General features: G+C 41.9%; 1 protein-coding gene across 2 annotated transcripts in view; it reads right to left on the bottom strand.

Annotated features, from left to right (window-relative positions):
* Fbln5 (fibulin 5) overlaps window positions 1–24,682 on the bottom strand; it is a 69,213-nt gene that overhangs the window by 22,785 nt on the left and 21,746 nt on the right. For both annotated transcript variants that reach the window (XM_003462640.5, XM_013144383.3), the window contains exon 5: window positions 651–773. In XM_003462640.5, the coding sequence (XP_003462688.1) occupies window positions 651–773 (123 nt within the window). The remainder of the gene's footprint in view (window positions 1–650; window positions 774–24,682) is intronic.

The raw sequence follows: 24,682 nt of genomic DNA, 5'->3' as shown, positions 1-24,682 counted from the left end.
CTGGGAGGAGATGATGTCTGATCAGAATCTACCGATCCATACTTGAGACCTGGAATACAACTAAGGAAAAATATTCTCTTGGCTTAATATTTCTCACTAGGACAGAACAACTCTCATTTCTATAATTTCCTGGTGTAGACATAAATTTCCTAAAGATAGGAAGAAAAGCCAGATAAAACCAAACATGAACCCTTAAAAGTATATTCAAAAATTATAAGAAGCTGAGTACAGTGGCATGCACCTGTAGTACCAGCTACTGGAGATGGGAGGATTGCTCGAGACCAAAAGTTTGGCACCAGTGTGGGTAGCAGAGTGAGACTCTGGCTCAAAAAACAAACCAAATCTTATTATGATGACATGATGATGGCTGTGACAACTGATTTAAAGACTCATGTGGACAGGGGACATAGCACAGAGGCAGAGCACTTGCTGGCATGCATAAGACGAAGAGTTTGAGCTCCAGTGCCATGAAATAAACAAAAAAAAAAAAAAAAAAAAAAGAAAGAAGTGATGACATGTGTGACTAATCTTTTGCTTTCCTCCTAAAGAAAAGCTTACTAAACTTAGGCCACCCAATAAGCACATATCCCATAATATACCTGCCACTCATTGGCTTTCAACAGTCCCAGTGGACCCCAGAGAGCTGTTACCTAAGCATTGGCCTTCCAGAAGCCAATACCCATCGGTGCAGGAACAGGTGTACCCCCCTTCTGTGTTGATGCAGATCTGGGTGGGGTTGCACTGGTGGGAATCCGTTGCACACTCGTCCACATCTGTAAGAAAGATTTCAAAGAATGTCACCTTTACCTTTCCAAAGGGCCTGGAGCTCCCAGTGCTGCCAACTGCATGTTCATTGTGGATGAGAAGCAGATGATAATGTTGATGGATTACATGGAGATGGAGGTGTCTCTGATAGGCACTTGTAGGACACACTGACCTCAAACCACAGGAGGGCAGAGCTAGTCTACTTACTGGAAATCCAAAAAGGAAATGGCCAAGAAGGGCATGCCTCACCTCAAGTATTCTTCTGCCATCCCATGCAACAGCTCATCAAAAGTTCATTGCCTCATCATTGCCCTTTCTTGATTTAGAAAGGCATTTTGGGTAAGTTTATTCACTTGCATGTGAAATGGGTGTCTGTAACATACTTACTCTGTGCACAGGATTCTGCTCATCACCACAGAGAGAGAACATAATAAAAGTAAGAGAAATGTCCTGCCCACAGGATTACATGAGCTTAATAATATTTGTGTAAGAAAACCATTTGACTGAGGGCTCTTGCCCCTTCTTGAAGCTTCACAGAGCCCTGAGATCTTCCCTGCATTCCCAGAACCCCATGCACAACCCTCAGTTAAGGTTCGTGCATCCAGGGAAGTCTGCTTGTAACTGAGAGCTTCAGGGCACAAAATCAAATTGAATCTCCCAAGGCATCCAGCACAGGCACTGTACACAGTCTGCAGCTGAAACTGTTTGAATTGAAACATCCTTTCTTTAGTCTCCATGAGGGAATTCCTGGTGCTTCATGCCTACTAAAGCAGGGACTTAGTACTAAACACTGTGCATCAATGCCCTCCACTCAGGTCCACTGAGTGCCCTGGGTCTACCAGGCCTAGCTCCAAAGTCTTTCCTCCCACTGGCCCCACCTTTGCCTGCAGGCATCATCCTCTTGTCCTCTACTTCATGACTTCAGGAGGGTTTGCTCTTCTATACCTACTCCTACGTACACCAAACCAACCATCATGCAGTTAGAAACAACAGTAAAAGCTGTGATTCACCATGTGGTATGCCTGGTACCTCTTTGGTTACCATATTTATGCTCACCACCATCCCAAAATGGCCAAGCATATGGGTCTTATGTGAGACCAGCTCCCCACCTCTAAGTAAGCATGGACAGTCTCCAAAACCTGGCTCCAAGGTGACGGCACCATCATTCCTTCCCGATGTGCTGACTACGTGCAAAACTGAATGCAATGCGCCAGTCCAGTTTTCAGCTGCAAGAAGTCCAGCCCTTCACCCCCTCCCACTCCAGCTCTGCCCACCAAGCCAATCCTCCTGGGGAGCTGGCAAAGAATGCTTGGCCAACAGCCCCTCCTGCCCCAATTGATAACGAAGCCTGTGGCAATAAATAATGCCATTATTGGCCAGTGTATGTTTACATTTTCCCAGCAAGGAGTGATGGATGACAATTGTACCCTGGGAACAATGTCGCCTTAGAAATTCCTGCTTTTCTTCCTGCTTTGAGGGGAATAAAGGATGAGAGAGACCAAAGAGGACAAAGAACTGTTAGCAAGCCAAGGTGGCAGCAGGGACCCAAGTTTCTGTGCTCATTAACTTCCGGGATATACAGCATCCCACAGACTTGTACACAGGGAAACCAAGGGCCCACAGGTCCCTGGACTGGGTTCAGGTGGGCGTAAAGGACTGAACTGTGGGCCCATGTGTATGTATTCACACGTGAGCATGAGCATGTGCAAAGCAGTCAGAAACAAAATCTTTGAAGTGCACTTTTTAAAAACACCTACCACTTTATCAAACTAAAAAATGAACTCCATTCTACCCTACTTCTGTTGAGGTACATGTAAAAAAATTAAAATTCATTTGCTGGATTATCAATCTAAAGCATATTTTGAGAACCCAGTAAGTTCCTGGAGTTCTTTGAAGGGTGTCTCCATCTTTGTACCTTCAAAACACATCTGGGAGAAGGCTGTGTTCATTGTCAAATTCAACAGCTGCTGAATGGTCACATGAATAGCAAACATTAGTACTTTAAATCCCCAAATCAGCTTTCCCCAGCCAATTAGCTGATAAAACCATGTGGGCTTAAAAGTAACCTCCCCCTCGCCCAAGCAAAGTCAGCTTACACACCTTGTGGAACTCAGAATGGGAATGTTTGCACATTCCAGCTCCCAGCTAAATCCTTTACATTAAATACATTTGACTTAAATAGCAGAAGGAAAAGTATACTGAGCCACTCCAAGGACATTCTTGGGCAGGGGATCCTCCTTGCATCAGTGGAAGAGAACAAGATATGACACCCTGAACAACTGTTATTCTAATGGGCAAATCGCATGGGGACGTCCTTTCCTACATAATTGTTAGGGAGAGTCTGCTAAGAGAAAAGAATGCTGGGTGCATTTAATCATTTATCCATTCATTTACTCATTCATTCTTCATGTTCTGTGTGTGTGTGTGTGTATGTGTTCTGAACTGGCCATTGAGACAGCCAGCATCAAACATAGTCCCTTCTGCTGGGACTTTGCTGAATGTCCTTCTGAGCCTTGGTTAGCTTCCTAGGCAGTTGGAGGATTTGATCACAACAAGCATGTCTGTGTGACCTTAGTGTCTGGAGGAGAGCACTCTCTGAATTGTCTAAAGTCTAGAAAAGCCCAGCATTGCTTTTGTCCAGGAGGAAATCGTCTTCTATGTTAAGCACCACAGTGCTGCTGACCCGTGAAGATTTATCTATGCTATCTGGTCTTCCTTCTGATGTCCCCAGAGTGGCCTTCTGAATCTCAAATAAGTGTTCACTCAGGAAAGTCACCAGACCTACTCAATATCATCCCTGTGCTGTATTCTAGGAGGCTGCAGGCAGACGTGGCTCCTGAGTCTCTAGGCAGTGGTAATATGTGAGGTTCACATGGGCAAAGGTAGTTAAGGTATAAGTAAAGAATATCTCCCAAGTCTGGTCAAGGTCTCACAGAAGCACTGCATGGAGGAACTGACCCCAAGACATCACTATCCAACAATTCTGGGGAGAGCAAAATGAACAGCATCTTCCAGTCGGACTCAAAAAACAGCACAAAAAAGAACCACCACCCCAAGCTCCCATAATATAAGATGACACCTCTGGGGTAGGTCTTCAGTGGCCCAGTACCCCTTCTCTTTCACTGGAAGTTCTCAAAGGATTTTGTGAGTGTGGTGCTATTGTTTTATGTCCATTTTCTGCCCTCTTGGAAAAAAATATACCATCCATTTTTCTGTCCCATATAGAACAGTTCTAAGCATGATCTCAGTGTTATAACTCAGGTTACTACATAAAAATCCCTACAAGTAGACATAACAGACTTAATATACTGCTGTAAATAGGCATAGATATGCTTTAATCTAAAAACATGGATATGTGTAACAGTTTATGAGGTATGATCAAAATAGACAATGAATGTATGTTTAAAATTTGTTATCACAATAAATGACACATTGCCATTAATCCTCCTCAAAATCTTTTTCACCACTGCTTCCAACACACTCATCCCATCATTCTTGCCACTTCTGAAGCAGTTCTGGAAGTTCTCTTTCATGAGTATCTTTCGGAGGTTTGATTAAAAAAATATAGTGATTCAGCTGTTGAGTGCCATCCAACTGAGAGGCAGGTTTATAAAAACCTCATACTGGGTCCTCATCTACCATATTTACCAGAAACTTCTGGCTCTTCTCCAAAGTCAATATGACCATGAAAGGTAAATGTTTTGAACTGATCCAGGAATTTGACACAGCTACAGTAGCTCAACCACAGACACTCAGGAAAGAGGACTTCCCGAACTGCTTCAGTGAGGGGCAGGAAAGATGGAATAAGTGTATTCGAAGCAAGGGAGAATATTTGGTTTTGTTTTTTTGGTACCAGGGATTGAACTCATTGTTTTTGCCGCTGAGCTAAATCCCCAGCCCATATTTTAAAATTTATCGTATATTATGATCACACTGCACATTCACTGTGCATCTTCCATACATCATGCATCTATCTACATTTCAGCCTTTATTCCTGAAATTCACAGGGAAAATACTTAGACTGTTTTAATAACACAAATTTTAACTGAAATAAAACTAAAAATTAAACTGTACAAAACACCAATTGTTCCCCTGTGCTCTTAGGCAGAATTTTTCATGCCATTCTCCCAGCATCAAAGTTTAAAACAAAAAAATTCAAAGTGCTGAGAACTTTCCAGCAAGTGGGTAGTAGATAAGATTAACAAGTTCAGGAGAAGACGGAGCTGTGTGTGAATCCAGATTCCTGCCCTGATTACTAGGGAGCACGGAGCAAATTCCCTAACCTCTTGCATTCAAACAGGGCTACTATAGTCTGGTTCATGGGCTGCCCCGTGAGTTTGTAAATTGCCGTGTGCACAGGTCCCATCACCAGTGCCCAGCATGCAGGAAATTTTGGTTCTTTCCCCAGTGGTGGGCTGTTCTTCACAGCTGTGGAAAATGGAGGAAACTTGGCTTCTGCCTCCTGCAGGCCTGTTCTGGAATTCATCAAAGATGCCAAGTTCAATGTAGAGACTCAGTGGGCTGCAAGGCATGGTTAGTCTTGTGGTTTCAGCGCAAAGCCAGAGACTTCCCTTCTTCAAGCCCCCGCCACATGGTGGGAGAGTGGGACAAAAGTGAGAAAAAGGCAGGTACATTCCTACCTCTGCTCTTTGGCATCCACCAGTCGATCCATCAAGTATTTTAGAATTGTAAGCATCTAAAAGCAGAAAGGTATGCATGTCTTGGCAAATTTCACAGCAATATGAGTTCAACTTTTATACAGCTCTGATTCTTTCCTCTTCTCACACCTCTGTGCTTCAGTACTGTGAACAAGCAAGGCTGACTTGGGAGCCCAGGTTTTTAACATTGCTGAATATCTCTGTTCTTTGTGAGCACAGCCATTAGCCAACCGGAAACGTTCTCACTGGGTGACACTGGGAGAAGCTATCCAAAAGTACTTGGAAGTCTACACCTTTCCAAGACCTCCACTCTTCCTTTTTTGGACACAGCAAAAGTCATTTACTTGGTACTAAATTTTTATCCAGTGAAACAACAGGTTTTCCCAGGCCATTTTTGTTCCTTCCTTGCTCAAGTTAATGGGGTCTGATAAGAAAGAAGAAAATAACAATGGCACATTCCTACACTTTCAAGTGAAGCCGGTTTCAGCCCTGCTGCTAGGCTGGGTCAGTGCCATTTTTCAGCCAGACAAGTCCAGCCAAGGCTGGAAGCTACACAGGATCTACTTCCCAAACACCTGCTTAATTAAAGATCTCAGCGTTTGAGAACTCACTTGTTGAATTCCTAGCACATCTGCACTCCATGTGTCTTAGTCTTGGGTGATCATTAAGAATCAGATCTTTTTATGTTTACAGCACTTTTCCCATTGCTTGATATTAAGCACAGAGTATCAAAGCTTGCTCATTTTGCACCTTTAATTAGGCAACAAATATGTGATCCCTTTTCGAAACAGCAAAAAAAATGTTTCCCTCTTGGATGAAACCAGCTGGAATTCAGGACCTAACCTCTCCATGGGTTCTATTTTTCTATCCGTAAAGTGAGAGCTTGGAGAAGAGTTCTGAAAGGCCCTTTCTAGCTATGATCTTCTACAGAGACAAACTATGTGAGTAATGAGGATCATATTGTTTGCTTCTTGGTAATTATTTTCATCCATGGAGTGTGTACTTGGTAAACATCAACTGACTCTATTTGCTTTCAAAGTGGGCAATGAATTGGCCAAGGCTGTTCAACATTTGCCAATATATGGACAGCCTTTGCAGTGCCATGGGTGAGAGGAGAACATATCTTTTTACCTTTTTTTTTTTGAACTGGGGATGGAACTCATGACCTTGCACTTGCCAGGCAGACGCTTATGCCACTGAGCTAAATCCTCAGCCCCATGTCTTTTTATCTTAAGCATCACGCAATCACGCATCAAGATGTTCTGACCATAAGGGGACAAGGCTGTTGATTGACAATCTGGCCTGGGCCTTTTTTTTTTTTTTTTTTTTTTTAAGATCATGACGCGTGGGCCATTTATTATGATTGCAAAACAAACATATATGGAGCTCTAATTAGATTTCCATTTGCTAAAGTTCTTGCCATTTGTCCTTCACCAGGGAAGATTTTTGAATCTTTACAAGCCAGTGGTATCTAAATTTAGGTACTCAAGAGAATCACTTGGCTGTATCAAAAGGTCTGGGTTGATGCTTGGCAAGCTATATTATTTTCAAAGTTACCTAAATGAACCCAATATAAAACAGTTGCTGAATCCCACTAGGTTAGACCAATATTCATCAACTTTAAAGTGCACTTGAATCAATGAGGCTCCTGTTCAAATGCAGATCCTGTAGGTTCTGTATTTCTAAGAACATTCCAGGCAATGCTAATACTGTGGGCTCAGAGACCACACTTTTTGCAGCAAAATTTGTTTTTGTATCCTTAAAACCTGCTTAGAATTTCACAACGTATTTAAGAGAGGGAGGAATTTAAGTACTCAAAAAATCAAGCAGCAATTCCTAACTAGATTCTTCTCTCTTTTAGATAGAGCCTGTTGGCCCTACCTACCTATGGGTTCCTCATTCATGGATTTGATCAACTGCACATCAAAAATATTTGGGAAAGACTGCATCTGTACTGAACAGGTGCAGACCTACTTATTGTCATTATTCTACCAATACTGCTATTAATAATGAATATTTACATACCATTTACATTGTATTAGGTATTGTAATCCATCTAGAGATGATTTAAAGTAACAGAGGATATGTATAGTTACATGGCAATACCACAATATTTTGTGTAAGAGACAAGCACATGAGAACTTTGGTGTCAGTGTGGGGTACCAACTTGGAACCAATACCCCATGGATACTGAGGGGGGATGGTGTCATGGTTTTAAAGATTCTGGCACAGTCTAGCCAAACAGAGTGCCTCTCTATGGAATAGACACCAGCAACCCTATTCAATTCCACCCACAAATACTCTGGCTTCTCTTCAGGTCATATAAATCCTGCACCTTCCAATTCTACGGGCAGTTTTCAGGTGCCTGATCTGGGGCACTGTGTGCCTTTTAAAGGTCTTCTCTCCTGCTAGTCTTAGGTGGTATTCTGAACTCCTATGAGTAAATTCAATTCCCTGAATCAGCTAAATTCTTTAAATATTACTCTAAACATGATCAAACATGGGCTGGGGATTTAGCTCAGCGGCATAAGCACTTGCCTGGCAAGTGCCAGGTCGTGAATTCAATCCCCAGTACCCCCCCGCCAAAGATCAAAAGTGCCGAGAGTCCAACCTGGAGAAAAGACAACGCCTTTCCTTCAATCCAGAGAATCATTTCTAAACTGAACACTTAGGAACATTTGCATATTCATAGAGTTCATGAATACTTATGAATCTCTAAATGCCATGGATCTTGAATCCTGTAATCTGCTGTCTTTCCAGGTTCCTGTCCCCCCACCCCTTTCCCTGTGATCATAGCAGGTACCAGGCATTGGATTTAATTCTCAGCAGGAGGGGGGTGATCAGCATCATAGCCTGCAATTGCCTTGTTCCCCTCCCACCTAATCCCTAACTGGTTCCCCATCCCCAGTATCTTGTCTCAGTGAACAGTGCCGCTATTTTCTAGTATCTAGGGCTACAACCACAGCAGACCTCCCACTTCCTATACTCACTTCCAATTCCAGACAATCCAATGGGAAAACTGCCAGCTCCTTCTCTCTTTGTACCCCTCCTCCCTCCCCAAGACTCCAGGGCTTGTCTGTCAGTCTCCAGTCCCTCCCTGCTGCATGTGCAACCAGCACCAGCTCCAGGACAGCCTGAAACATAAAAATAGCCCCACAGTTCTGCTACTCAAACTGTACATCCCCTCCTGAGAGACCTCAGGGCATTACATATGAGTACCCTGACATGTCAAGCATATTTCTACTCAACCATGCACAAAGCGCAGACTTCACACATTATTATATGATTAGCCATATGCAGCTTTAATTACAACTCAAATTTATTAAATGCAGGCAATAGGCTTTATTTATATTCACATCTCAAGCACTGACATGGTGCCTGAAACACTTGATGTGAATTCTATTTGCAATGAAGATGCTTCCTTCTTAGACCTCTCTGAAGGCAAAAGAGGACTCTCAACTAAGCCACTTAACCTCACAACAGACTGGTTTGGCCCTTTGTGAGGCTTACATCTCATTTCCATGGCATAAGTGCTCTCTGTTAGACTTTTGCAGATGACTGCAGTTCAAAAGAGCCTCTGGCTGAAGTTTATAGTGTTTGGAGGACAATTCCCACTCTTGCCATGGCTCCAGGCTGACTTGAAGTGTTCTCACCCTCCAGAGGCTTGCACACATCATGTGTGTCTTTGTCTGGGCTGCTCTTTTTAAAGAAAAGAACAGGTTGGTTGGACATGGTAGTACTTGCCTGTAATCTTAGAATTCTGGGAAGCTGAGGCAGGAAGACTGCAAGTTTGAGTCCAGCCTAGGCAAGTTAGTGACTTAATGAGATGCTGTCACAAAGTAAAAAAAATAAAAAATAGCCAGGGAGGTGGCTGAGGGTAAAGGGGACTGTGTTCAATCCCCAGTTCTCACTAGGTGGCCTAACCGACAGGTTGTTATCTCTCACAGTTCTGAAGGCTGGAAGTCCAAGCCCAGGGTGTCTGCACCTCTATGTATGGGGCAGGACCTCATGCGGGAGAGCGAGCGAGCTCAGGACTCGTTACCCCTTGCAAGAAAGCCAATCTCATCTCAGGTGCTCTACCAAACCACTTCATCCAAACATCTCGACTTCTTCAAGGCCCTATCCCCTATTACTAACACATTGGGGATTGGGATAGCAATGTAGAAATTTAGGGCTGAGGAAAGGACCCCCATACATTCATGGTAATGTGCTCAGCCCAGTGTCATACATTACATTTCCTCTTTCCTCCCTGAGGACTTGACATCTCAGAAGAGAAAGAAACAAATTTATTTTCTATAAGAACAGGACGGAGGAACATCAGAAAAAGCAAGAAAAAAAAATACACCTTCTTGGCCTGAAAATCACACCAACAGGACCTCTTAGGACACAACAAGGAAAGCCAATCAATTTTTCCATTTGGGACAAAACCCTCAGCGGGTCATGAGAATACCCAGATGTGCAAATTCACCCCAAAGGATTAATCAGCCAGGAGCAGCAACCAACATTCCCTGTTAGAGATTTGCAGGTGCGCTCTTCCCACACTGGGAACAGTAGACTCCGATGTAACTGATTCCCTTACTACATCACCAGGATGACCTTGTGTGTACCTCCACATCTCTAAGATGCAGACTGCACACAGACGTGTGCAGACTGAGCACGTGAGCCATGGTGTCTGAATCGGGGAGATGGGTGCGGGTCTCAATGCTGGACAATGCTGTAGGGGAATTGTTCTCACCTATGTCCACTTCTGAAACCCATAGTTTCCTAGGATGAGAGTGGACAAGTGACAGAGGCCTCTTTGAACACTACAAGTTTCAAGAAACAGGCAGCAAGAGCTTAACAGTTTACACATTTCATCCAGAGACCAATCCACTCTGTGGGTCTCCTCTGCTGTCCCCAACCCTCTGCCCTGGTAGTGTTCAAGGATCTCTGACCCTGGTCGCTAGCAGATGACCCCTGGATGTGAGAGGATAACTGTCCTCTGAGGAGGTGAAACCTCCGGGGTAAGGGAAGAGATGGGAATGTGGGCAGCATGGTGGTGGGGAAGGAAGAGCACGGGGGTCCCAGGAGACCCCCTCTGCTGGGAGAGCAGGGGCCACAGGTTCCAAGAGAGGTGAAGTGAGTGACACACCCAAACAGAGCCCAGGGTGGCAACAGCCACGCCCTGCTTCCTGTCACCCTTTGGACTTGGTAAGAGTTGGATTGCATCCCTTGAAACTAAAATAAATATTTGAACTGAGTAATACTTTTCAGGATTGTGAGACCTGGGAGCAGGTGCTGTCCCTTCCCAGCCAGCCCTGGGGCTCAGCTGCAGCTCTAGGCTTTCTCAGTTGGGGAGGCAGGAGGTTAAGGGTCATGCTACTCTCACCCTTCTCCCCTATGAAGGACCCACACGCAAGGCCCATCGCCAACAGCGCATCTGTTTGGGATTCTTCTATGCCACCCACATTTTCCTTGGGCCAATACTCTCATAGGCTCCAGGCTCCAAGATAAATGACACACAGGCCATGTTTGTTTACAGCCTACTAGAGAACACACAAGAGAGATTCCTTCAATATGGCAAGTGTCACGCTAGGGAGATGAGCAGAGAGAGCATCACCAAGAGGAACTGGTCTCTTGGAGTGGAAGGCATTTGCATGAAGGGTAACATGGCAGAGACCCTATTGTCCTCCAATATCCATGCTGCTAGCCAAAGACTACATTTTAAACTTCTCTTACAGTGAAGTGTGGCTATAGGGCAAACCTCTGGGTAGTGGAATATAATTAAAAGTGCACAACATCTGAATCCTACTGTCCCTCCTCTGCTGGGATGCAGTTGTGATACAAGAGCTGGAGCAGACACCTTGGATCCAGAGATGAAAGCCAAACACTGAGCTACCCTGCCAGCCCTGGTGGAATCACTTGCCTCTAAATTATAGCACAAGACAGAAAAAAAATTCTCTTATATTTAAACAATGTATTGAAGGCCTCTTTGTTATAGTAGCTGAGAGTGTATTCTGCAAATTAGCAGGAATTAGTCAAAAAAGAACAGCACCTACAGGGGCCCCAGAGGTATGAGAAGCACAGAATATTCAGAGAGCTAAGAGCAGTTAGCACATGTGGGCGAGTGCAGGGAGTCCTGGGCAGGGGCCAGCGCGTGGGATGGCAGCCCATTAGGAAAGGTGGCATGTGCCAAGCTAGGTTAGCCAGGGGAAGGGACAGGGGAGGAAAATGAAATCAGAAAGAACTGGAAAGGAGGAAATAAGAGATATGGAGAGACAGAAAGAGAAAGAAAGAAAAATAAAGACACAGCTGTTCCTTTCTGCATGTGGATAATGGTCTTAGTTTTGGGGGACTGTTTTCTCCAATGAGACATCCTTGCCTTTCGCAGTTCAGCAAGAACTGGCATTGACCTATGTTTCGATGAATTTGTTTCCACTGGAACAACTTGACTTTTATATTAAAACAAAAAGCCACAGTAAGGTGAGCCCTTCTCCCTCAATTTATCCCTTGACATCGAAGGGTGGGGTCAAGAGTCCGCTGTTAAGTGCCTCCTTGGTTGGGTTCTTATAAAAGCAAGATTTAGTAGGAGGAATGGAGAAAATTCTAATACAAACCACAAAAACCAACTGACCCTACGTGCTTCCTCAGTGGCCACACCTTTCTGTTCCTCTAAGTCACTGTGCTCACACCTGACATTCTCCACTCCACTCAATCAGGCTTCCATCTCCAAAGCTGCTCTCAAGAGGCCTATCAGTGACCTCTTCAGTGTCAAACCCATTGACTGATTCTCACTCTTGGTCTTCTGGGCAACATTTGGCACAGTGAACTCCTTCAATCTTCTTTAAATCCCTTCTTCATTGGTCTCCCATGATCCTGCTCTGCTTTGCTTTGGGGGCTTCCCAAAGCCCAGCCTGAGAGCCAGTGTGGTCAGGTGGCCACACAAACTCAAGCCTAGTCTGGTTTTGATGCTTATACCCTGCATAGCTGGCCCAGAAGAGACAAGTCAGTAAACATGTGCTGAACTTCAAAATGCTGCTGGTCGCAGAATTTTACAGCTGGGAAGAATTTAGGAAGCATCTAGTCCAATGTTTTTTCTTAAAAAATCTAAAAAGCTTCTATCCAGTGTTTCTCCATCCTGGCTATACATTGGAATCCCCCAGGAAGCTTGAAATCTGCCCTTTTCTAGCTAAGTCACCTCTGTCTTTATGAAGTATTTTGGGCATCACCTATGAAAGACCCTGTTTTATTACCAAGACAGGTAGATTGGGCCTGTCGTCCATCCAGGGTCATGATCCTTGGGTCTCACCGAGCAGAGCAGTACTCGGTTTTCTCTGTCTCCTCTAAGGACACTGATCTTTTGTCCAAGATGGGATTTTAGTCAGGGATGGGACTTTCATTCTTATGAAAATGACTTGAGCCTTAGGAGAAGGAATGTAGACCCCAGTCTTTCCCTCTGCCCATGGTACTTCCTGCACAAAGATGGAGGGATTAGAAGGAGCTGACACCCCAGGTTTCTGTGAGGCATGCCAGGGACAAGCAGACATACAGTGAGTTCTCTTCCATGGAACATGAGCTCCTCATGGACAAAGATCATATCTTAATCCCTTCCACATCTCCCATCTCCATACAGTACCTGAGATATTCAGCTTATAATAACACGTAACAGAACACTTGTGCAAGGCTTAGCATGCACCAGCCAATATTTTGCACGCTTCACACATATGATCTCATGGCATCCACTCAACAACTCTACAAGGTTGATACTGTTCGTGCATTTCGCAGGTAAGGAAACTGAGACATGGGCAGACTAAATAACACATCCAACAACGGCAGCTACCTATTGATGAGCTGCACTCATCCATTTCCACCACAGGAAACCACCATGTGACTAAATGAACAACCCTCATACCACCCCACCTTGCAGCATGCTGGAAAGGCTGGATGAAGTCACTGTCCATAATCACAAGATACAAGGCGGACGAACCTGGCCGGCATAATGTTAAGTAAAAGAAGCCAGTCAAAAAGACATAGTAGGTTTCCCACTTAAATGAGGGTAGTCACATTCATAGAGACAGAAAGTGGAAGGGTGATTACCAGGGCCTTGGGAGGGGAAAGAGCTGTATGAATACAGAGTTTCAGATTTACAAGACAAAATTCTTAGATGAAAATGAATGCATTATCGCTATTCAACTGTGCACTAAAAGATGATACATTTTATGATATATATATATATGTATATTTGACCATAATAAAAAAGTAAATATGTGTAAATCAAAGCCTATGGTCCATTGGATTTCATTCCAAGTTTTACAAACTATTCCTACACTAAGAGGTAACTGACATGTGATCTAAACCAAAAAGAGTAACACCAGGCATCCTGTCCGGCCCCATCACCCCAAGAGGCTCAACTTTCCATCTCAAAGAGGGATGGGGTGGGGGTGGGAAGCAGCAGCAGAAAAGAGATGGGGGTGTGTGTGATAATAAAGAGGTCTGGACTATGATACAGGGGCCTCTCAAGCTGAGCCCTGGTACCTCAGTTCAAGGCATGAAGGATGCAAACACAAAGGCTTTGGGGTCATGCCTGGTTCAAATCCTGATGCTTCTTTCTTTGTTTCCTTCCTTTTTTTTTTTTTTTTTTTTTTGTTATGCTGCTGTTTTTAAACAAGACCTTCAGGGTGTGTTTGTTAGTGAGCCCCTACAAGCTTTGACATCCTCATTTACGAAGGGAATAACTAATGACACTTAACCGGTGGGGTAAGAAGCATATAGAAAGTAAATTCTGTAAAATAGCACCAGACACAGAAAACGACCCTCAGATAATGCTGATTAAAACTTCAGGACAAGAATCAGGAGGAAGAAAGGAAAAGAGGAGAGGGAGAGGAAGGGCCATCAACCTCCTAAAGGAAGAAAAAAGAGAATTGAAAGGCAGGTTCATGTCCAGAACTGGCTCTTCAGTGGCCTTCAGGAAAGTCTTTCACTCACTGTCTCTGCCCCCAGAGGTCCAGGTCTGGAACTCCTGCATCTAGAGAGGCTGATAAATCCAGTCTGCTGCCGCCCAGGTGAAGGCTCTGTCTTCACCACACACACACCTCCTTCTCTTCCTCAGGCCGGGCTGAGGAGGCCCTCTGCAGGGCGCAAGAGAAAAAGGTGTCAGGGGGCCGGACATGTCCATGGTGTGCAGCCCAGCACAAAAGCAGGGCCAGATGCTGGCCAAATACAGAGGAAACATCAGGAAAAGAAGGAGAGGGACGCCTCCCTTGATGCCACTTTCAGAAGTCTTTGGGAGCACAGTGACATTACCTCCTACTTTTTGTTGGGCTCCTGACATGTGTTTTATAAAGTTTCCATAAACACTGTTTCTATAAACATTGCCTATAACGAAAATTATCACAAATATTGTTATATTGTATATGTATTGTTACATCCTACACATTGTTACAATACAAAAGTTGTTACAATATATAGATGTTGTTATAAGTACAAATACTGTGATAGTTCCTCTGAAATAAGAATGTTCTAGTATTTTCCCCATTGACCCTTTTCAGGGCCTGTTAATAGGCATCTTCAAATGGTACCCCAAGGCCTTAGGAAAAGGCAGACAGGCTAATAATTCAGTCTTCTCTCCTTAATATGCCAAAGCAGTTATTGCTTCCAAAAAGGAGAAAGCACTCTCATCAAAGTGACTGTTAATTCCTTCCTCCCTTCAGTTAATCAATGTTATTGACTACTGTAGAGTGGATTTATAATCTTCACTCTTTGTCTTCCAATACTCTGATTTCAGTGTGAAGCTTTTCTCTCTCTGCATTGTATTCTTGTAGGTGGCTCTAAGAGAATACTCTCTCTAATTATCTTAGGTGTTACTGGCTTGTTATATAAAGGACAAAAATAAAATGGACGTGATTAGTGTACAGGACAAAAAGTACATATTAAGAACTTAACTGTCCCACAACTAACAAGGCTTATGTTAGTTTCCCCATTGTATTTTGCCTGAATTTGGGGGATTTGATAAATCTATGGTATATTAGAATGAATCTGAAGGAGTCACATTGCAGTTTTGCAGGCAGCCACTTACACAGTCCATAGTGTCTGTTTCCCAGCCAAAGAGCAAGGGGGTGAGCAGGAGACAGGGCAACTTTGATAATTTTGCTGGCCATTCTATTCCAGGTGCTCATTTTAAAAGTAAGGCTGCTTTGGAATATGATCTGGCTGGTGGGATTAGAGTTTTTCGGAGCAGGAAGACGTCATTACATTAAGTCTCGGTGAACAGACTTTTATTCATCTGTCATTCACTGTATCAGCAAATATTTACCAAACTACTGCTATGTTCTTGGCATAGGGCTTAGCACTATGGATACCAAAATGAGTAAATCATATTCCAAACAAATTTTAAGGGTGAAATATCACACAAATCATATTCTCTGATGGTACAGCAATTAAGTTAGAAATCAATACCTATCGGTAAATTGAACTCCCATAAAGGTGTATGCTTTAAGAATTCACCATTAAATAAATCATGGCCCATAAAAGGTAATCATAAAGGAAACTGTAAAAGTCTTATAACTTAATAGCAATGAAAACACTGTATAATCATGACACGTTAGTCAACAGTAAACCCACATATAAGATTATAATGGAGCTGAAAAATTCCTGCTACTTTATGCTTCTACTGTACCATTTCTAAGCTTAGACACATTTAGATACACAAATACTGCTGTGCTACAGTTGCCTATAGTGTTCAGTAGAGTAACCTGCTGTACAGGTGTACAGCCTAGGAGCAACTGACTGTAGCACATAGTCCAGGTGTGGAATAGACTCAGCCTTCCAGGTGTGTGTGCCTGAGCTGTATGATGTTTGCACAGTGATGGTATTTCCTACCACCAGTTTTCTCAGAAAATATTCCCATTGTTAAGAGATAGTGTATATTCAAAATTGCAAGAAACAGGAAAATATACACAGTGTTAAAAGCTGATCTTAGAAAATAAGAATTAATCACATAGCCTGAGAAATTAAGAAAGGAACCAAGAAATCCAATTCTGAGAAGATAATAAAAATGAGATACTAGTCAAAAAATAGTGGAATAAAAAGTAAAAAGAAATAGAAGAGCCCAACAAAGTTAGAAAGTGATTCTCTGAAAATGATTATAAATTGAAATGAATTAGTACTATTTTTCTTTGAGAAAAATCAGTACAAAAACGAGACATGAAAATAGCAATGAAGCTATAGATGCAGCAGAGATAAAAAAGATAATACAAAGAATGCAATGGAAAAGTTCATCCAGGTAAGACTAAAGACCTAAATGGATAAATTCCTAGAAAAACATCTTTAAAAAACTGACATAAGAAGAAATAGAAAGGCCAAATAGTCCAATAACTGTAAAGAATTTATATTGGAAGCTAAAAATCCTCATACACACATACAAAATCAGATCTTACTCATCATATGGGCAAATTCTAACAAACTTTCCATAAATAGATCATTTTAGTCTTTCAGAAAGTAGAAAAGAAAGAACATTTCACTCTGTCAGTCTGATATAATACCAAAATCAACAAAAATATTTCAAAAAAGGAATGTGAGAGGCCATTTATAAATATTGATGACACAAACCCTAAACAAAATATTAGCCCAAGTTGGACAGTACATTTTTTAAAAAATTAGGCTATATCATGATTAAATTTGTTTTCCTAGAAATGAATATTAAAGTAGTTTAGAAAGAAAGTATGCCAATGTAATTCAGCATAAGCAGATTTTAAAAAGTATATAATTATCTCAATACTGGCAAAAACCTTTACACCTCTTAACATAAAACATTCATTCATGGCCGGGGATTTAGCTCAGTGGCGTAAGTATGTGCTTGGCAAATGTGAGGTCATGAGTTTGATCTCCAGCACCAAAAAAACAAAATGAAATGACATTCATTCATAATTTAAACCACCACCACCACTACCACAACAGCAATGAAACTAGCCAAGTGTTATGGCGCACACTTGTAATCCCCCACTCTAGGAGGCTGAAGAATAGCAATTTCAGGGCCATCCTGGATAATTTAGTGACTTAGCAAAACTGTATTTCATGATAAAATCTAAAATTAGGCTAGGGATGTGGCTCAGCACAAAGGTCTGGAGTTGAATCTCTAGCATTATAAGGAAGAGAGGAAACAATGAAGGAAGGAAGGAAAGAAGAAAGGAAAGAAGGAAGAAAAGTAGAGAGAGAGAGAGAGAGAGACAGACAGACAGACAGACAGACAGATAGACAGAAGAAGGAGGGTAGGGGTGATGCTTCTTAGCAAAACTGATTCTTAATGATGAAACATTAGACAGATGAAACATTAGACAAAATCATTTTGCTATCATGAAAAAAATAAGGATACCCATTGTCACCACCTATGTTTAACATTAATCTAAGGATCCCAGCGGGTACAAAAGGCATGAAAAATGAAAGGTATAAGAATTAGAAAAGAAGGCTGGGGATTTAGCTCAGCAGCATAAGTGCCTGCCTGACAAGCACAGGGTCATGAGTTCGATCCCTGGTACAAAAACAAAAACAAACAAACAAAGAATTAGAAAAGAAGAGGGTTAGAGAAGGTAGCAGGGAGGGTGAACATGATCAATATACCATATGCACATGTGTAGAAATGTCATGTTAAGAGCAATTAAGTAAGCCAGGTGTGGTGGTGCACTCTTGTAATCCCAGCACTCAGGAGGCTGCGGGGATTGTTGCAAGTTCGAGAGCAGCCTGGGCTACAAAGCGAGCCCAAGGCCAGCTTGAATTGCATAGTGAGACTCTGTCTCAAAAAAAACAAAAAAACAAAAAACAATCAGTTTGCAATTACTATGTGTTAATAAAAATAGAAGAGAAAAAGCTCTCATTATTCATAGATAATGTGACTATCAGAACAATCCAAGAGATTCTGCAGAGTATACAAAATAATCAGAGAATTATAAAAATAATAAGAGAATTTTATAAGCCATATTGGATATAGATAAATATTCAAAACTACATTGCATCTTTATAAATTAGCAACAAAGAGGATAATAGATTTTTAGAAAGATGCTATTAATAAAACAACAAAATTGTAAGATTTCTAGCAATGAATCTAGACAGAGATGCGTAAGAATTGTTTGGGTAAATATGATAAAATCTTATTGAATGATACTAAATAAGGCCTTAAAAAGAGAAGAGGTTTAATGTTCAAGGATACAAAAGGCCGATATACCCAAACTTGTCAGTCAGATCTACCCAAACTTACCTAAAACTAAAAATTCAATGCCAAATTCCAACAGAGATTTTAAGGTACATGATCCAAGAAGAACCAAGATATTCCTAAAGAAAAACATGTCTTATCAGGTAATAAGACTAATCCTAAAGCTATAAAAATTAACACTGAGTAAACCTGATGGGAAAATTGACAATGGAAGAAAATAAAAGAGAAAGATAGAAAGCAGCTCTGAACACTTGGCAGGTAAGATGGGAGCATCACAGAGCAGTGTGGAAAAGAGGAGTTATTCAGTAAAAGATGTTAAGGAAACTGGATATTAACCAAATGGAGAGAAGTGAAACCCAATCTGCCATCTCATCATGCACACAAACTCCAAATGGCTTCCATTTGTATAGAAAGCCAAAGTCTCAACGTCTGTAAAAGACAATGGCAGAAAATATATTCATGGTCTAAGAGTAGGAAAACGTTTCTGGAACAAACTAACACAAAGACACTAACTACAAAAAGGCAATATTTACAAACTCCACTGCATCAAAATTTGGAATGTCTGTTGCTCAAAAATGCTGTAATGATACTGAAAAGATAATGCAAATTGGGAGAAGATATTGATATCTATATGACTTTTTAGATAAATATATAACTTTAAAAGGAATAGACTCTAAATACATAAAGAGCTCATTCAAATCACAAGCATGCAAATGAAAGAAAACTCAAAAGAAAAATAGGCAGAAGATAATTTCACAAAGGGGGAACAAATTGCCAAAAACTTTATTAAAAGATAATTAACTTCATTTGTAGCCTGGGAAGCACCACTATAAGGACATAGGCCAGGGGAAACATTCTACAGCCATTAGACTGGCAAAAATTAAGAAGTTTGTTAATGCCAAATACTGGTGAAATTGTGGATTGAAATAAATCCTCATGAACTGCTGATTGCTGAGTAAACTGGTACAGCTCTTCTGGAAAAGAATAAAGCATTATTTTATAAAGTTGAAATTACCATACCATACAGCCCACTAGTATGGCATCCAGAATATTGATAGCATCCTTTATTCTCTGCCACAGTAAAAATAAATAAATAAAAAACCTAAAAACAACCCAAATTGCTTCTGACAAAGGAATGAATCAATAAATTGTGGTAAGAGTCTTGTCTCGTCTCCCAGTGGAAAAGTATACAAAAGCAAAGAATAAACTACAGCCACATTCAACACCATAGATGGGAATCTCTGAACTACGAGGTTGAAAGAAATCAGCGAGTCTCAGAAGACCTTGGAAGGGGTGGAGGGTGCAAATGTGGAGCAGTGCATATCCAGCACGGGTCCCTAGGGCAGATCTGGCTTCTCATAGCCATATGTGTAGGTTATGTCCAGTTCGTGTATATGTCATATACTGTGAAAGTCCTTTTAATGGTTAATAGGTTTACTGAGAGACTGATGGAATAGCTTCAATATACACTGACAAATACAATGGGGTAATTTTTAAGACATGTTGCGGAAACACTTGTTTCTGCAGGTTTTCTAGGAACTGCAGATTCCTCTGATTTACTATTCACTCTGTGAGCCAGGCAGGACAGGAATTGTTATCTTCACTTTATGGAAAAGAAAACTGAGATCCAAGATCACACAGATACTGAGGGTCAGAGCTAAGTCAGGCCCACATAACCTGTTCCTCTCCCTGAGATCTTTCAGTGGTTGCTTCTACTTTCAATATTTGCAAGAAAGGCTTTAGACTACTTTTGATTACTGAGTACTGAGCACTTGACATGATTCTGCTCCATTTTCAGAAAAGCCTTATTTAATTGCTTAAGATTTTCTTTCACAGTCATGGCCAGAGGTATTCTCCTGGGTCATCATCCAGGTCAGTTTCTGAGAAGCTATCTTATACTTTATAAGGGACTAGTAGAACATTTCTCCCCAAAGGTAGAAGTTTTCCAAATAAAACTTTGCTTAGGGAATTTATGGCTACAGATAGCTCTGTATGTTGCTTATTGAATACCACCTAATGTCACTTGCATTGTATACATTCTCACCTCTTTATCATCACAGAAAAACCTATGAGATGAGCATTAGTCCATTTTACAGATTGAAAAAACCCTCCCCCCCCCAAAAAAAAACAAAGCCAGTAAATCAAAATTTACTATAACAAAAGGGTCAGGAGACAAAGAATTACCAACAGCTCTGTACAAGTGAGTAGAGCCAACAAGATCACGAAGCCAGGGCTGTCACCACATTAAAACAAAATGAGGTCAGTTATACACAGGTGCTTTGATGTGGGGTGTGACCATGATGACCATGATGACATGTGATAATAGTCTACCAGTTATGGCTTTTGATTTTTAAATTTTAGCCACTAAGGGCAGGAGAAGGACAAAGACAACAGCACAAAAGAATTTAAGCAAGATACTAGGTATTTTTCCTTGATTCAAAGCACGGTAACAGTGTGATATTTCTATGATGAGGATTCATGGTATCATCTTCCAGATGATTTTTAATGAAAGGGAGAGTTAGTTGTCTTCAAGGAGCAGGTTAGCAGCACAGATGATGGCTCCAGGTCCCTTTCTTATTTATTGGTGATCAGCCCCTAGTGTCACAGACGTGTGTGTGGATGGCTGAATCAGCTGGTAAATGCATCCTTTGTTATCTGTCCTTGATGGCCCAGAACAAACGGGCACTTCTGTTTCTTTTGTTTTCACATGGAAGCCAGGATGCCAAGTAAAGCTCTTACTCACTCAGCATCCCAACATATCTCATTTAGTAAGAACACCCCAGTTTACTTTAAGGAACCACTTTCTGGTACTTGCACTCCATAAGTTCCAGGTAACTTTAAGCCCACTGCTGCCTCTAGGGGTGCACTTGTGACACAGATTTGTTAAACCAAAGCCTCTTAGTTTGTTGGTCACAGTGATGAATTCAGGGATGAGTGTGGCTGCTGGAGCCTGACCACATCCTCATTCTAGTGATCTAGGATTGAGATGGTTTCACTGGGTTGCTAAAGCGATCACATAAAATCCTGAGCTTCTATGAGCCACCACTGAGGCAGTCTGTTCTGAAGAGGAAGAAGACTTGGTACTGGAGATAGAAGGTGAACAGAGAAAAACCAAAGACTGAACACCAGTGCTTGAGCCCCTGAATTTTGCCTTGTCTGGAGGTGTTCTACTCCGGGGCTTTTCAGTTATGAAAAAGAACAAACTATGTGTGCCATTTCCTAATTCTTTTGTTGCTTTGCTCAATCCACTTGGGGCTAGGTATCTGACATTTGTAACCCAGCAATCTTGATCACCAGTGCTCAAAGTCAAATCAAACTTCCCTACAGCTTTACTGAACCCAGAGTTCTAATGCTTTCATTTCATCAAAATCCAAAGCACTGGTAGTAACTAATGAATGTGATTTATTTTTAAAAGTCAATATGGAGAACCTGCTCTGTGTTCCTAGAAATCTCTGCACAGTATGAAGTTTGAATATCACAGTCTGAAGTTGTCCTTCCTAATCTTGGTCATGTTGAGATGAACATGTCAGGTGTCTTTCAAGCACCCTGGCATGAGCAGAGGTAACTGCCCAAGGACACAGGTATCTGAAGCCCCTACCAATTACCCCAAGAGCTGAAAGGACCATGATACCCTAACATATACCAGGTCTAAAGTAAAGGTAAAGGAAAGGAGGGTATGCTTCAAAGAAAAATCCTCATTGAGTCTTCCCTTAACACGATGGAGGACTTGCCCAAGGTGACAGCACAAGCTCCATTCTCTGTACACCATTCTGGAACAAAGTGTTTTTAAGATATGAGCATTGTTTTTCAAAATAAGCTTGCCAAAGGACAGCTATTTCTGCAGAGTCAGGCTCTCTGGATGTGTGGCTCTGGATTCGTGGGAAGGAACCCGAGCTCTGCTGAGATTACTTCCATTCTCTCCAGCAGACCTGGACGTTCAGCCAAGAAAGGAAGGGTAGGGGGTGGGGGGAGCGGCAGAAGATCTTTGGGTTGGGGGTGGAGAGCTGGCCAACAGAATGCCATTATTTAAGAAGTGATTGAAGAATTTCTTCAAAGCTGGCCCAAAGAGTCATTCTGTTTGAACTCCGGGAGTTTAAGAATGCTGAACACCCAGTCTGCAGATTCTTCTGCTGACCCGTTATGGCCAAAGGAGGGAGAAAGGATGGAAAGAGTTTCTTTTCTTTATAAATTCAGTAGCTCAGCTCTGTTGACGAGTGCAAAGAATCCAAGGAAATCTTGGTGCTGTTGCTATTTTCTAACTACCTCATCTTCCTGTTTACCCAGTATTTATTACTCAACTTTCTTGGACATCAGATCCTTCAACAAGCCAGCAAAAGTTACAGACCTCTCTCTGTGTGAGACAGAGGAGAAAGACGCAAAGATAACCAGGGGGTGAGGCTTTAGTGAACAGAGAACACAGACACATTAAGTCTAAAAGACATAGTGATAAATGTCCCAATAGAGGTAGCAGCAAAACATTTTGAACTTTCAGGGAGAGAGCAGGTTGCAATGGACTTTGGATGGGGACAGTAAAGATCTAAGTTCTCCTACAGGAAATCACAAACAGACTGGGTCACTAAGGGTAGGAAAAAAGAATGCTATTCTCAGTGGCCCTTCCGAGCTGAGAAGAATACTGGCTAGAGAAAAGGGGTTGGTTGTGTTCTATGTTACAGGGAGAATGATGTGCCTCCAAAATTCATATACTGAGGTCCTGATCATCTTAGAATTCCATCTTAGAATATGGAATACTCCAACTTAGAATGTGACTGCATTTGAATAGACCTCTTCAAACAGGTAATTAAGCCAAAATGGGGTCATTAGAGTGAGTCCTAACCCAATATAACCAGTGTACTTCTAAGAAGAGGAAATGGGACAGACAGAGGGAAGATGACGAGAAAATAAAGTTGGCATAAGGCAAAGAGAGAGGCCTGCAACAGATCCTTCATTTGCAACTCCTGAGAGGAACCAACTCTGCCAATACCTCGATCTTGGATTTGTAGGCTTAAGAAGTGGGAAACAATAAATTTCTGTCCCTGAACTCACCCAGTGTGTGGCAGTCCTAGCAAACAAGAATACTGTGCAGGCTTTCCTCACCCCAAGCACCTCCCACCCTGCAGGCTGTGTCCCAGGCTTGCAGAGGAGGCTGGACTGCTCCAGACTCTCCCTCCCTGTCTGCTCTCCGGGTTCTTGTTGACGAGACCCTATTAGTACACATGTGGCTCTTGGGGCTTGATTTGGAACCCCGCATCCTCTTCTACGCAGTCAATAGGCTGCCCTGGAATGTGATCTTGGCAAGTCTTCCTCCTCAAAGAGCCAAGGCCAAGCCCACTATCTCCTGTTTTCTTGACTCTCTATCTTATTAACCCATTTATGGCTTGTCTTCCTGCAAAAGTACCTGGGTCTCCTGGTCTACCTTTTTGTATCTTTGGAGGGAGAGAAGGCCAGCAGCTGAATTCATTCACTTTGGAACTATTTATCAAGCTCAAATGTAGACAAAATAGCTGAATGCTTACAGAGAGGATTAAGCTCAGCATGTCCATGTAGTGGGTTGAGTAGAATTTTATGAAACTGGACTCCAGATAAAGAAGCTAAAGCCTACATCATGAGCCCACTTTAAGGACACAGAATTGAGATGTGTTATGTACATGTGACAAATCCATACAAGAATTGTAAACATTATGTGCTGCAAGCATGTAACAAAATAGGAAGGAAGCCAAGACATGGGTGGGAGGGAGAGGCAAGGATGGGAAAGGGGATGAAAAAAACACATCAAGATGAAAAAAACACATCAAGAGGTATCAGCTCCCCACAAGGAAGGTAAACATTATGTACTACACACACGTATTAACAAACTAAAACTTAAAATGTTTGCCACCTCCAGAAGAGGTGCCATGGCTACAGTAAAATAAAAATGTCTCAAAAAATACATACCTTTCATTCCTAGGTTCAATTTATTCTGAAAAAACCACTTAGAACAGAGGAGTTAACTGAGGGCAACAGAATCAGAGATCCCATCCCAATACTGTCAATCTGAGAGTCTGTATTGATCACTGATAACCCAACTACCTCTCAAAGA

This window comes from Cavia porcellus, unplaced genomic scaffold, assembly GCF_034190915.1.
Source record: "Cavia porcellus strain 051 isolate PalLab524CR breed Dunkin Hartley unplaced genomic scaffold, mCavPor4.1 scaffold_31, whole genome shotgun sequence".
NCBI lineage: Eukaryota > Metazoa > Chordata > Mammalia > Rodentia > Caviidae > Cavia > Cavia porcellus.
The sequence above is the reverse complement of the archived record's forward strand: the minus strand, read 5'-3'. Positions and strand labels throughout refer to the sequence as shown.